The sequence below is a fragment of the Dipodomys ordii genome, unplaced genomic scaffold (genome assembly GCF_000151885.1).
Source record: "Dipodomys ordii isolate 6190 unplaced genomic scaffold, Dord_2.0 Scaffold50, whole genome shotgun sequence".
NCBI classification, from domain to species: Eukaryota; Metazoa; Chordata; class Mammalia; order Rodentia; family Heteromyidae; genus Dipodomys; species Dipodomys ordii.
Window position 1 is genome coordinate 5,377,906 of NW_012267266.1, and position 12,095 is coordinate 5,390,000.

General features: G+C 42.3%; 2 protein-coding genes across 2 annotated transcripts in view; both read left to right on the top strand.

Moving 5' to 3' along the window:
* The window catches only part of Brd8 (bromodomain containing 8), a 54,277-nt gene extending 46,252 nt beyond the window's left edge, over nucleotides 1-8,025 (top strand). The window contains exons 24-27 of the mRNA XM_013020423.1: nucleotides 1,198-1,287; nucleotides 2,615-2,683; nucleotides 6,226-6,403; nucleotides 7,784-8,025. Coding sequence (XP_012875877.1) covers nucleotides 1,198-1,287; nucleotides 2,615-2,683; nucleotides 6,226-6,403; nucleotides 7,784-7,834 — 388 coding nt within the window. The 3' untranslated portion in view covers nucleotides 7,835-8,025. The remainder of the gene's footprint in view (nucleotides 1-1,197; nucleotides 1,288-2,614; nucleotides 2,684-6,225; nucleotides 6,404-7,783) is intronic.
* A 512-nt stretch (nucleotides 8,026-8,537) lies between these two features.
* Nucleotides 8,538-12,095, top strand: part of Nme5 (NME/NM23 family member 5) — a 12,710-nt gene continuing 9,152 nt past the window's right edge. The window contains exons 1-2 of the mRNA XM_013020351.1: nucleotides 8,538-8,563; nucleotides 8,931-9,101. Of these exons, the coding sequence (XP_012875805.1) occupies nucleotides 8,973-9,101 (129 nt within the window). The 5' untranslated portion in view covers nucleotides 8,538-8,563; nucleotides 8,931-8,972. The remainder of the gene's footprint in view (nucleotides 8,564-8,930; nucleotides 9,102-12,095) is intronic.

Here is a 12,095-nt window from a genome sequence, read left to right on the forward strand (position 1 = left end):
GGTAGAGCACTTGCCTTGCATGCATGAGGCCCTGGGTTCGATTCCTCAGTACCACATAATCAAAAAAGAAAAAAGCCAGAAGTGGCGCTGTGGCTCAAGTTGTAGAGCGCTAGCCTTGAGCTGAAGAGCTAAGGGACAGCACCCAGATCCAGAGTTCAGGCCCCATGACTGGACCTAAAAAAAAATACTTTTAATAGATATTCATGAACCAGGTGCTGATGGCTCATGCTTGTAATCTTAGTGAGAACAGAGGATTAAGGTTCAAAGTCTAGTAGGACAGTCTGTGAGACAGTTAGTGACTTTTGTCTGTGCCTGTCCTAGAGCTCGTACTCTGAGCCTGGGTGTTATTCCTGAGTTTTTTTGCTCAAAGCTAGTGTTCTGCCTACCACTTGAACCACTAATATCTTTTTTGGTAGTTAATTGGAGATTTGGAGTTCATTGGAATTGCACAGATTTTCTTGTCTGAGCTGTCTTCAAACCAAGATCCTCAAATCTCAGCCTCCTGAGTAGCTAGGATTTATGTATGAGCTACAGGTACCTGACCATGAGACTCTTATCTCCAATTAACCACCAAAAAGCTCCAAGTACAGTAGAACCGTGGCTAAATGGTAGACCACTAGCCTTAAGAGAATAAAGATAAGGTATAGTGGCCCAGCCCTGAGTTCAGTACAGCACTGGCATTAAAAACAAAAAATAAAAACTAGACCAGGGAGAGTGAAAAGGAAGAATATTTAAATTATTTAGCACTCAGATAAAACGGGAATTCTTTGATCTATGAAAGCAAGCATTTCCTTCTCTGGATTAAAACAGGATGAGATTAATTTTTCAACTAAGTTACTTACTGAGCACAAACTATGTGCCAGGGTCTCTTATAGACTGTTTGGAATCATTATTGAACAGAAACTGCTTTTATAGACAAATTCTTTCGAGTCAAAGATGCTGAAAAGCAAATCAGTAAGAGTAAAAAAGCACCACCAATTGTAGAATTATAGCATACTTTATAAGGAGGTAACCATTTCAGTGATAATGATAAGTAGAAGAATATATGAGTTTATAGGCCCTTATAGAAACATTAAATATATTCCTATGCTGTTATATTAATTAGGTATACTATGCCTTGAGAAAAATCTCATTCCCTTTGAGAGAGAGAATAATTGTGAGGTTACTTTTTCTTCTCTGGCATGGTGTATGCTGAAGGACTGATCTAAGCCCAGATGACCCTGTTCAGAATCATTTGCTATTTAAGAAGACTCTTTTGCCAGTTTGGAAAATGATTGCCAGTCACAGGTAAGTCTCCAAAGTAGTAATAGGATTGTGTTCAGAACGGAAGCAATAAAGAATTAGAACTTAAGCATGAAAGGAGATATATTTGTTTTATTCCTCTAGTGAGCCATAGTACCGCCATAGCTGCTTTCACTAGTCTGTACAAGAAATCATTTAGCCAGGTGTTGATAGCTAAAGCCTGTCAACATAGCTGCTCAAGATGCTCAGATATTAGGATCTTGGTTTAAACTAGCCTGGAAGCTAGGCACTGGTAGCTTACACCTGTAATTCTAGCTACTCAAGAGGCTGAGATCTGAGGTTCAAGGTTCAAAGCCAGCCCAGGCAGGAAAAGTCTGTAAGACTCTTTTTTTTTTTTTTTTTCCTGTCAGTCATGGGGCTTGAACTCTGGGCCTGGGCTCTGTCCTTCAGCTTTTTAGCTTAAGGCTAGCACTGTACCACTTGAACCACAGTGCCACCTCCAGTTTTCTGAGTGGTTTATTGGAGATAAGAGTCTCACAGCCTTTCCTGCCTGGGCTGACTTTGAACCACGATCCTCAGATGTCAGCCTCCTTAGTAGCTAGGATTACAGGCATGAGCCACCGCACCTGGCTGTGAGACTCTTATTTCCAATAAATTACTCAGAAAAAGCTGGAAGTGGCACTGTGGCTCAAGCTGTAGAGCTCTTACCTTGGGTACTAAGAAGCTAAGTTCAAGTCCCAGGATGAGAGGGGCTGGGGGAAAACAAACAAACCTGGCCTGGAGCCAGATGCTGGTGGCTCATGCCTGTAATCCTAGCTACTCAGGAAGCTGAGATCTGAGAATTGAAGCCAGCCAGGCAAGAAAGAGACTTGTATCCCCAAAAAATTACCAAAAAGCTGGAAGTGGAGTTTTGATTCAAGTGGTAGGTGCTAGCCTTGAGCCAAAGGAGCTTACAGACAGCACGTAAGCCCTGAGTTCAAGTCCCAGGACTGGCACATGTGGGTGCACATGCGTGCATGCGCGCACATATACACATGTACACACACACACACACACACACACGCACGCACGCACGTGTCTTTCCAGTATGGTAAATTCTCTTTTTTCACAGAGAGGCCTCAGGAACTGTGAACAAATTTCTGAACCTAAGTAAATAGATTATAATAATGGTTAAATAATTTTTTTGGTGTTATTTCTGTTTGGCAAGTGTAAAATAATAGTTTTTTTTTTGTCAGTAGTGTTCACAGTATGCATTTGCCTAAGAAAAACCTGAGCCATACTGTAGTTTTAGAAAATCTTGTTCATAGCCACTCTTCTCATGCAATGTAACTTAATATGGTTCCTTTTCTTCTCTGGATTTGTTCCTTAACAGGTTCAGCAGTCCATTTCTAAAGCCTGTGTCAGAAAGGCAGGCCCCAGGATACAAGGATGTGGTAAAAAGGTCAGTGGAAAAGGATCAAGAAAAGTTGGTTGAGGGCTGTGGATTTAACATAGTTGGTAGAGTGTTTTGCCTAGCATATGTGAGAACCTGGGTTCAATCCCTAGCACCATAAACATACACACACACACACACACACACACACACACACACACACACAAAATAACATTAACTAGGTTTTTTAAAAGTTGATTAAAAAAAACCTATCATTCTATCATTTTTTCACTTGTCAGATTATTTTATTTTAAAAATGTATTTTACAGATGACCTAGTTTATAAAGTTATGGTGAATTAGTCTTCATTTGAGAAGTAATTCAGGGAATAAAAGGATATTTATCTTTTGTTCAACATTTGCCTTTAAAGAAGGTATATTCAAGCTGGGAGCTGGTGCCTCATGCCTGTAATCCTAGCTACTCAGGAGGCTGAGATCTGAGGATCTCAGTTCAAAACCATCCAGGAAAGTCCCTGAGACTCTATCTCCAATTAACTATCAGAAACCTAGAAGTGGTGCTATGGCTTAAGTGGTAGAGTGCTAGCCTTGAGCTGAAGAGCTGAGGGACAGTGCCCAGACCCAGAGTTCAAGCCTCACGACTGACAAAAAAAAAAAAGAAGAAGAAGAAGAAAGAAGAAAAAGAAAGTATATTTAGGACTGGGAATGTGGCTTGGTGGTAGAATGCTTGTCTAACATGCATGAAACCCTGGATACTATTCCTTAGTGCAACAGAAAAGGCTGGAAGTGACACTGTGGCTCAATTTGTAGAGTGCTAGCCTTGAGCGAAAGCAGCTCAGGGACAGTGCTCAGCCCCTGAGTTCAAGCCCCAGGACTGGCAAAAAAAAAGGGGTGGGGCTGGGAAGGTGGCTCAGTGGTAGAGCGCTTACCTTGCATGCCTGAGGCCCTGGGTTCGATGCCTCAGCCCCACATAAGCAAAAGAAAAAAAGCTGGAAGTGGCACTGTGGCTCAAGTGATAGAGTGCTAGCCTTGAGCTGAAGAGCTGAGGGACAGCGCCCAGGCCCAGAGTTCAGGCCCCGTGACCGGACCCCCCCCCAAAAAAAAAGAAGAAGAAGAGGAAGAATATTCATTTCAGTCTTTTTTTTTTTCCAGGGAGTGATGGGGCAGGGATGGTACTCGTCCTGGAGTTTGAACTCAGGGCCTGGATGTTGTCCCGTAACTTTTTCATTCAAGGATGGCACACTGCCACTTGAACCACAACTCCACTTCCCACTTTTTGGTTGTTAATAGGTGAGAAGAGTCTCATGGACTTTCCTGCTCTGGCTGGCTGCTAACTGTGATCCTCAGATCTCAGCCTCTTGAGTAGCTAGCATTACAGGCATGAGTCACTGGTGCCTGGACTAATACTTTTTTTTTTTTAATTGAGAAGGGGCTTTACTATGTTGCCTGGGCTCAAGTGAACTTCCTGAGTACATGGACTACAGCTGTGACCACCATGCCTGCATTTTAGTCTCTCATATTAACCTTTGATAGATATTTTGTTTTTGTTGTTGTTTGATTTTGACAGTTTCACTAAGGTAGCCCCGGTTGGCCTCAAACTTGTGATCTTCAGTACTGTGATTACAGGTATTATATATATTCCCATGCCTGCTTCTCTCTCTCTCTCTCTCTCTCTCTCTCTCTCTGTGTGTGTGTGTGTGTGTGTGTTAGTGTGTTAGTACTGGGGCTTGAATTCAGCCTAGATGCTGTTCCTTAGCTTTTCTGCCCAAAGGCTAACACTCTACCATCAGCTCCATTTCCAGCATTTTTGTGATTGATTAGGGATAAGGACAAAAGTCTGACTGACTTTTGTGTCTGAGTTGGCCTCAGATCTCAGCCTTCCGAGTAGCTAGGATTGCAGGCATGAACTACCTGTGCCAGCATAGCTAAATATTTTTCATGGATTTGAAGGAAGGGAAATCAAAGCTCAAAATAACTATCAGGGAAATAATGTCTTGTAAGAGCTGTTCTCTGCTTCCATGCTCATGTCTTTGCTGCACTACCAGAGGGATAAATGCTTGTCCTTCAGCAGGGAAGGGATAGAGGGGCAAGACTGCAATCTCCAATTCTTATTAATCCTTTTATGAGAGTAGAGCCCCTATGACTTAATTCTCCTCCAAAAAGTCCACACTTCTTAATATTCTTTGCATTGGGGTTGTTTCAGGAAGAGATCCATCATTCAAGAGAAAGACAAATTCCTTCAGTCTATAAATGAGCAAAGTAAGGTTTAGGGTAGTCATGAACCCAGATTCTTACTTCTAGCTCAGTCCTCTTTCTACACTGCTGTGCCTTTGTGTGTATGTGTCTGTGTATGGGTGTGCTAGTAGTGGGGCTTGAAATCAGGGCCTCATACTCTTGCTTAGCTTTTTTACCCAAGGCTAATGCTCTTCCACTTGAGCCACAGCGCCACTCTGGCATTTTGCTTGTTAACTTGAGATAAGAGAGTCTCACAGGAAGTAGCGCTGTAGCTCAAGTGGTGGAGCGCTCGCCTTGAGCTGAAGAGCTGAGGGACAGCGCCCAGGCCCAGAGTTCAAGCCCCACGGCCGACAAAAAAAAAAAGTCTCACAGACTTTTCTGCTTAGGCTGGCTTCCAACTATTATTTTCAGTCTTAGCCTCCTGAGTAGCTAGAATTATAGCCATTGGCTTCTGGCTTATTGCTGTGCCTTCTGATCCACAGCCCCAACACTTACTTTTTTTTTTTCGGTCTTGGGGCTTGAACTCTGGGCCTGGGCGCTGTCCCTCAGCTCTTCAGCTCAATGCGAGCACTCTACCACTTGAGCTACAGCACCACTTCCGGTTTTCTGGTGGTTTATTGGAGATAGGAGTCTCACAGTCTCTCCTGCCCGGGCTGGCTTTGAACTGTGATCCTCAGATCTCAGCCTCCTGAGTAGCTAGGATTACAGGCGTGAGCCACCAGCGCCCGGCTCCCAACACTTATTTTTTATGTCTCATTAAATAATTATCTTAATATTCAGTTGATTTTACTTTTTTTTTTTTTTTTGGTCAGTTGTGGGGCCTGAACTCTGGGCCTGGGCGCTGTCCCTCAGCTCTTCAGCTCAAGGCTAGCATTCTACCACTTGAGCCACAGCACCACTTCCGGCTTTTTCTGCTTATGTGATGCTGAGGAATCGAACCCAGGGCCTCATGCATACAAGTACCACTGAGCTACCTTTCCAGCCCCTGATTTTTACTTTTCTATCTCCATGAAAAGAAGTAATAGTTTTCCATCTAGAGAGCAGGAAATGGTTCTTTTTCTCCATTTCTCCATGCTTTAGCCCTATTTCACTTAAGTAAATAAATACTTGCTAAACTTTACAAAAACAAACAGCCAATAATTACTGTGATATAAACTGTTCATTGGTGCTGCTTTGATACTTGAGGCCAGCACTTATTCCCTCCTATGATAGTAAGTCTGTGAGCTCTAGAGTCAGACTGCTTCCAAATTAGAATCTAGGCAGTATAATTTTGGGCATGTACTTAAACTCTTTAGATCTTAGTTATTTCATCTGCTAGTTGGAAATAATAGTGGAACTGTCCCTACTTGGCCATCTGCAGACCCATGGACTTAACTAGCCTGAAGAGAAATCTGTCTAAGGGACGGATTCGTACCATGCCCCAGTTCCAGCGGGACCTGATGCTGATGTTCCAAAATGCTGTTATGTACAATGACTCTGATCATCATGTGTACCATATGGCTGTGGAGATGCAGAGAGAAGTGTTGGAGCAGATTCAGGTACTACATATATAGAGATTTCTGCAAGAAGAAGGGGTGTATCTGGAATCTGATTTTGAAAAGAATAAAGGTGATGTTGCAATGACATTTTTTTAAAACTCAAGTGATTTATTTGTAAACAGGATAATCCTAGGGCTCCACCATACTGGCTGTGTCACATGCTCTCTCCTTCTGCAATGACATTTTTATCCCAGAGTTTAATCTTTGTGTGTTTGTGTGCACACGCATGTGTGTGTGTCAGTGCTGGAACTTGAACTCAGGGCCTCACATTCTTGCTTATAGCTTTTTCTGCTCAAGGCTGGTACTGTACACTTGAACCATGCCTCTACTTCCTACTTTTTCCTGGGAAAGGGAGCTAAGAGTCTCTTGGATTTGTCTGTTGCTAGCTTCAAACCTCCCAAGTAGCTAGAATTACAGGCATAAGCCACTGGCATCTGGTACCAGAGTTTAGTCTTTTGACAAGATTGAAAAATATTAATGATTGATATAGTATTTTGGGGATTGGAAATTTCCAAGTCTTAGTAAGTCCAGGTTTAATACATAATGAGGTGACTAGGAAGGCAGGTAGCAAGGGAGTTGAGATGTACAAGAGGACCTACTTTCATCTTTTTTTTTTTTTTTTTTTGGCGGGGTCCGGTCGTGGGGCCTGAACTCTGGGCCTGGGCGCTGTCCCTCAGCTCTTCAGCTCAAGGCGAGCGCTCTACCACTTGAGCCACAGCGCCACTTCTGGCTTTTTTTCTTTTTGCTTATGTGGTGCTGAGGAATTGAACCCAGGGCCTCAGGCATGCAAAGCAAGCGCTCTACCACTGAGCCAACTTCCCAGCCCAGGACCTACTTTCAAAGCTTCAAGCTGGAAGGCTAAAATTACACACCAGGGACTGGAGTCACTCTTTTTTGGTTGCTACATCTGTTCATACTAATGTATGTTCACACTTTCCTATTTTTAGGGGTAAGATATAGTAGCTTCAAAAATCTAAGTTTTTATTTTCTGGATAAAACAGAAGAGAAAGCATACTTTCTTGCTTTCTAGCCTAGTGCTGGTGGCTCAAGTCTGTAATCCTAGCTACTCAAGAGGCTGAGATCTGAGGATTGTAGTTTGAAGCCAGCCCAGGCAGGAAAGTCTGTGAGACTCTTATCTCCAATTAACCACCAAAAAGCTGTAAGTAGAACTATGGCTCAAGGGGTTGAGTGCTACTGTCGAGTTAAAAAATAAGTTCAGGACAGTGTTGAGACCCTGAATTCAAGCCCCAGGACCATCACACACACATACACTCACGCAACGCACACACACACACACGCACACAAACACACACACAAATTTACATTCAACCCTGTAGCATTTAAAATTCACAGCCTACTATCTGTGACTTTCTCCTGTAGGTGCTGAGTATTTGGTTGGACAAAAGAAGAGACTTAAGTAGTCTGGAATGAGTATCAAGCTACCCTAGTGGATGATGGAAGCCTGTTTTGTTTTTAACCTGGAACTACTACTCTGACCCTTTCTCAAGTTTAGACCTTTTGAGGATAACCAGAGAAGATCCCAGGGCTTGCTTACCACCTCTCTTTACTTTTCAATTAAAAGTAAAGACTTACCTCATAACCAAGTACTCAAAGATGCTTGCCAATAGAATGAATCTTTTACTTCTGCTCTATAAATAAATATTTTACAAACAATATTGCCTTTTTGTTTGTTTGAGACAGTCTCACTATATTGGCATGCTGGGAATTAGAGGCTACAGAAGTATGTCACCAGGATCTGCAAAGATTGCTTTTTACTGATTACAGAAGCTGGGACTAAAGGGACAGAATCATGTGGTAAAACAAGCATGAAATTTGACAAGTCATTTTTCATGTATTATCTGGAAGATGATAGGTTGAAGTGAAGGAGACGGCTACAATTTGTCTTATCCAAATGATGATAATTCAAGTATTCTTCAAATGAAAGAAGATAAAATTATGAGGAATCTGTTGGAAAATGTCTGGGGCTTTCACAAGATAATAAAAAACAGCTTGTGGTGACTTCCTGCTTTGGTTTAAACAGCTAGGCTAGAGATTGCAAAAAGTCTTACTAGGATTGGCCCTGTGCAGCCACCGTAGGAAATGGGTTTCCAATCTCCTAGCAACAGATTGTGAACACACTGGAGGGCTGGTTGCACCTTGGTGAGTTTGTATTCAGAGGGTCCAGACTAGGGAGTGCTAATCCTGCCTTCTAGTTATGCCTTACCTTTACAAAAGTAATCTCTAGGGCTGAGGATTTTTACTAAAGCAGCCTGCTGGGTCACGCCCCCCCTTTTCCCTTCCCCCAACTCCCTATCTTCCCCACCCCACACCTGCCAGCACTGTAGTGGCTAGAATTGTTACAGTTGTCTCAGACTTTCATACCTCCTTGCCTCGGTGAAAGCATATATCCATATAGATTGATCTGTATCTGTTGTCTATATTTTTTTCTATAAATAAAACCAATCAATACTAGCATTTAATCACAATTACATTGAATTTGGGATGGTGGAAACCCATGTCATTGCAGTGATACCTGTCAAGAAACTTAAATTGTACCAGAAAAGCCAAAATGGAGTTATCAATGCCCCCACCTCAAATATATGTAGAAAAAACTCTGGCCATCATCAAACCAGATATTGTTGACAAAGAGGAGGAGATACAAGATATTATTCTCAGATCTGGATTCACCATTGTTCAGGTAACTTTTGGGTATGACCAATATTTTTGTTTGTCCTCCTTTTTATGTTAATATAAATGTGCCTACTCATTTAGATCCATAGTGTTAAGCCTTAAATTTATCTTTACTTTCTAAACTTGTGTTATTTAAAAAAAAATATTTTTTTGGTGTCAGTCCCGGGGTCTGGGCACTGTCCCTGAGCTTCTTTTGTTCAAGGCTTGCATGCTACCACTTGAGCCACAATGCCAATTCTGGCTTTTTCTGTTTATGTGGTACTGAACAATTGAACCCAGGGCTTCATGCATGCTAGGCAAGCACTCTATACCACTAAGCCATATTCCCAGCTCTATAGTTAACTTTTGTCACACTTCAAAAGAATAGAGAAGCAGCAGCCTGTTCTTTCCCCTGCTCTCACCCATCCTTGTCTAGAGAGAGGTAAGTAACCATTTATTTGTGTTTTGCCAGGAGTTATTTTACATTTACAAAAAAAATCAGCCATAGTATAGAGATTCTTGTTGTCCTTGACTCCTTTACCAAATCAATTCGATTGTTAAGTGCATCTGAATCTGTCTCATTCTTTCTGATTTCTGTGTAATATTCTCATGCACAGTTCACTTACTGGATTATCTAAGCTATTCAGGCTATTGTGTCAATTATTATAAACGTTTAGAGATCCTGAGTTCAAACTTTATAACTATTTTTTAAAAGAATAAAGCTAAACATGGTGGTATAGACTTGTAATCCTAAAACCCTGGAACCTGAGGCTGGAGGATTTGGAATTTGAGGCCAACCTGGGCTACATAGCAAGAGCTTGTCTCAAACAAAACCCACCATTTTGGTGGTTTAAAATTTTTTGTTTACGATTTTGGTACTGAGGCTTCAACTCAGAGCTTCATACTTACCTACTATCTACTGCTTGAGCCCAGGACTAAATCTATTTTATTTTTGGTCAGTTGTGAGGCTTGAATTCAGAGCCTGGGTGGTGTTTCTGAGCTTTATTGTTCAAGACTAGTGCTCTACCACATTGAGCCACAGCTCCACTTCTGGTTTTCAGGTGGTTAATTGGAGATGAGTCTCACAGGTTTTCCTGCCCCCGATGGTTTTGAACTGTAATCCTCAGATCTCAGCCTCCTGAGTAGCTAGGATTACAGGTGTGAACCACCAGTGCCCAGTGAAAACTAAATATTTTGAGTGTGTGTGTGTGTGTGTGTGTGCTGGTATTAGGGGTCTAACTCAGGACCTCTTATTCTCACTTGGATTTTCATTTAAGTCTAGTGTTCAGCCACTTGAGCCACACCTCTACTTCCAGCTTTTTGCTGGTTAATAAAAAATTTCATGGAGGAGCTGGGAAGGTGGCTCAGTGATAGAGCGCTTGCCTTGCATGCCTGAGGCCCTGGGTTCAATTCCTTAGCACCACATAAGCAAAAGAAAAAAGCCGGAAGTGACGCTGTGGCTCAAGTGGTAGAGCACTAGCCTTGAGCTGAAGAGCTGAGGGACAGCACCCAGGCCCAGAGTTCAGGCCCCACGACTGGACCCAAAAAAAAAAGAAAGAAAGGAAGGAAGGAAAGGAGGGAAGGAAGGAAAAGGAAGGAAAAAGAAAGAAAAAAAGAGAAAAGAAGGAAAGGGAAAAGAAAGGAAGGAAAAGAAAAAAGGAAAGAAAAGAGAAGAGGGAGGGAGGGAAAAAGTGAAGAAGGAAGGAAAAGAAGGAAGGAAGATAGGAAGGGCAGGAGGGAGGAAGGAAGAAAGGAAAGAAAGAAGGTAGGAAAGTAAAAGGGGAGCTAGAGGCATGTTCAAGTAATAGCTGTGCATGTGAAAGTCATGTAAGAGTTTCAAGCCCCAGTACCTGCAAAACAATAAATAAGTAAATAATAGTGCATTAGCTCACTGTTAGAGTGCCTACCTAGAATGTGCCAGATCCTCAGTTCAATCCTTTCCACTTCCATTCTCTTCTTTTTCCTTTTTTAATAGTACTGTTTGAAATCACAGCCTTATACTTGCTAAGCAGGTGTTCTACCACTTGAGCTATGCTCCCCACATCTCCCTTCTCCCTCTTTTTTGTTTTTAAACAAGGTCTCATCATGTAGCCTCTGGAACTTGTGATCCTCTTGCCTCAGCTTCCAAAGTGCTGGGATTACAGGCATAGGCCATTACATACAAGTAGATTTTTTTTCCTGGTCCTGGGGTTTGAACTCAGGGCCTGGGCTCTGTCTCTGAGCCTTTCTGTACTCAGGGCTAGTGCTCTACCACTTGAGCTACAGCACCACATCTGGCCTTTTCTGTTTATATGATATTGAGGAAATGAACCCAGGGCTTCATGCATGCTAGGCAAGCACTCTACCATTAAGTCATATTCTCAGCCCCCAAGTAGATTTTTTTTGGTTGATTGTGGAGCTTAAACTCTGGGCCTGGGTGCTGTCCCTCAGCTCTTCAACTCAAGGTGAGTGCTCTACCACTTGAGTCACAGCGCCACTTCCAGTTTTCTGGTGGTTAATTGGAGATAAGAATCTCATGGAATGCAAGAGCCGGTGGCTCAAGCCTGTAATCCTAGCTACTCAGGAGGCTGAGATCTGAGGATCACGGTTCAAAGCCAGCCCGAGCAGGAAAGTCTGTGAGACTTTTTTTTTTTCCAAGTTGAATGCTTTGGAATTTATTTTAGTATAAGAAGGAGAGAAACATTTCCTGCTTTCCACAAGGGAAATGTGAATTAATGACTCAAAATCTGATTTCAAAGATCTCACTTGTATCCTTTATATTTTCTGACCTGGGAGAAGGCATGTTATCATGCCATTTAACAACTCCTAGCCCTTAGATAATGGCTCTGGATGAGTAAGATGGAAATTTTTTTTTATTATTGTGAAAATACTGTACAGAGGGGTCACAATTACATCGGCAAGATAATGAGTACATTTCTTATCAAGCATTGTAGCCTCCTCCTTTGTTTTCTCTTCCCATCCCTTCCCATCCTCCCCCTGCCCCCCCACCCAATCCTCTTCCCCCCCATCCTCCTCCCCCCCC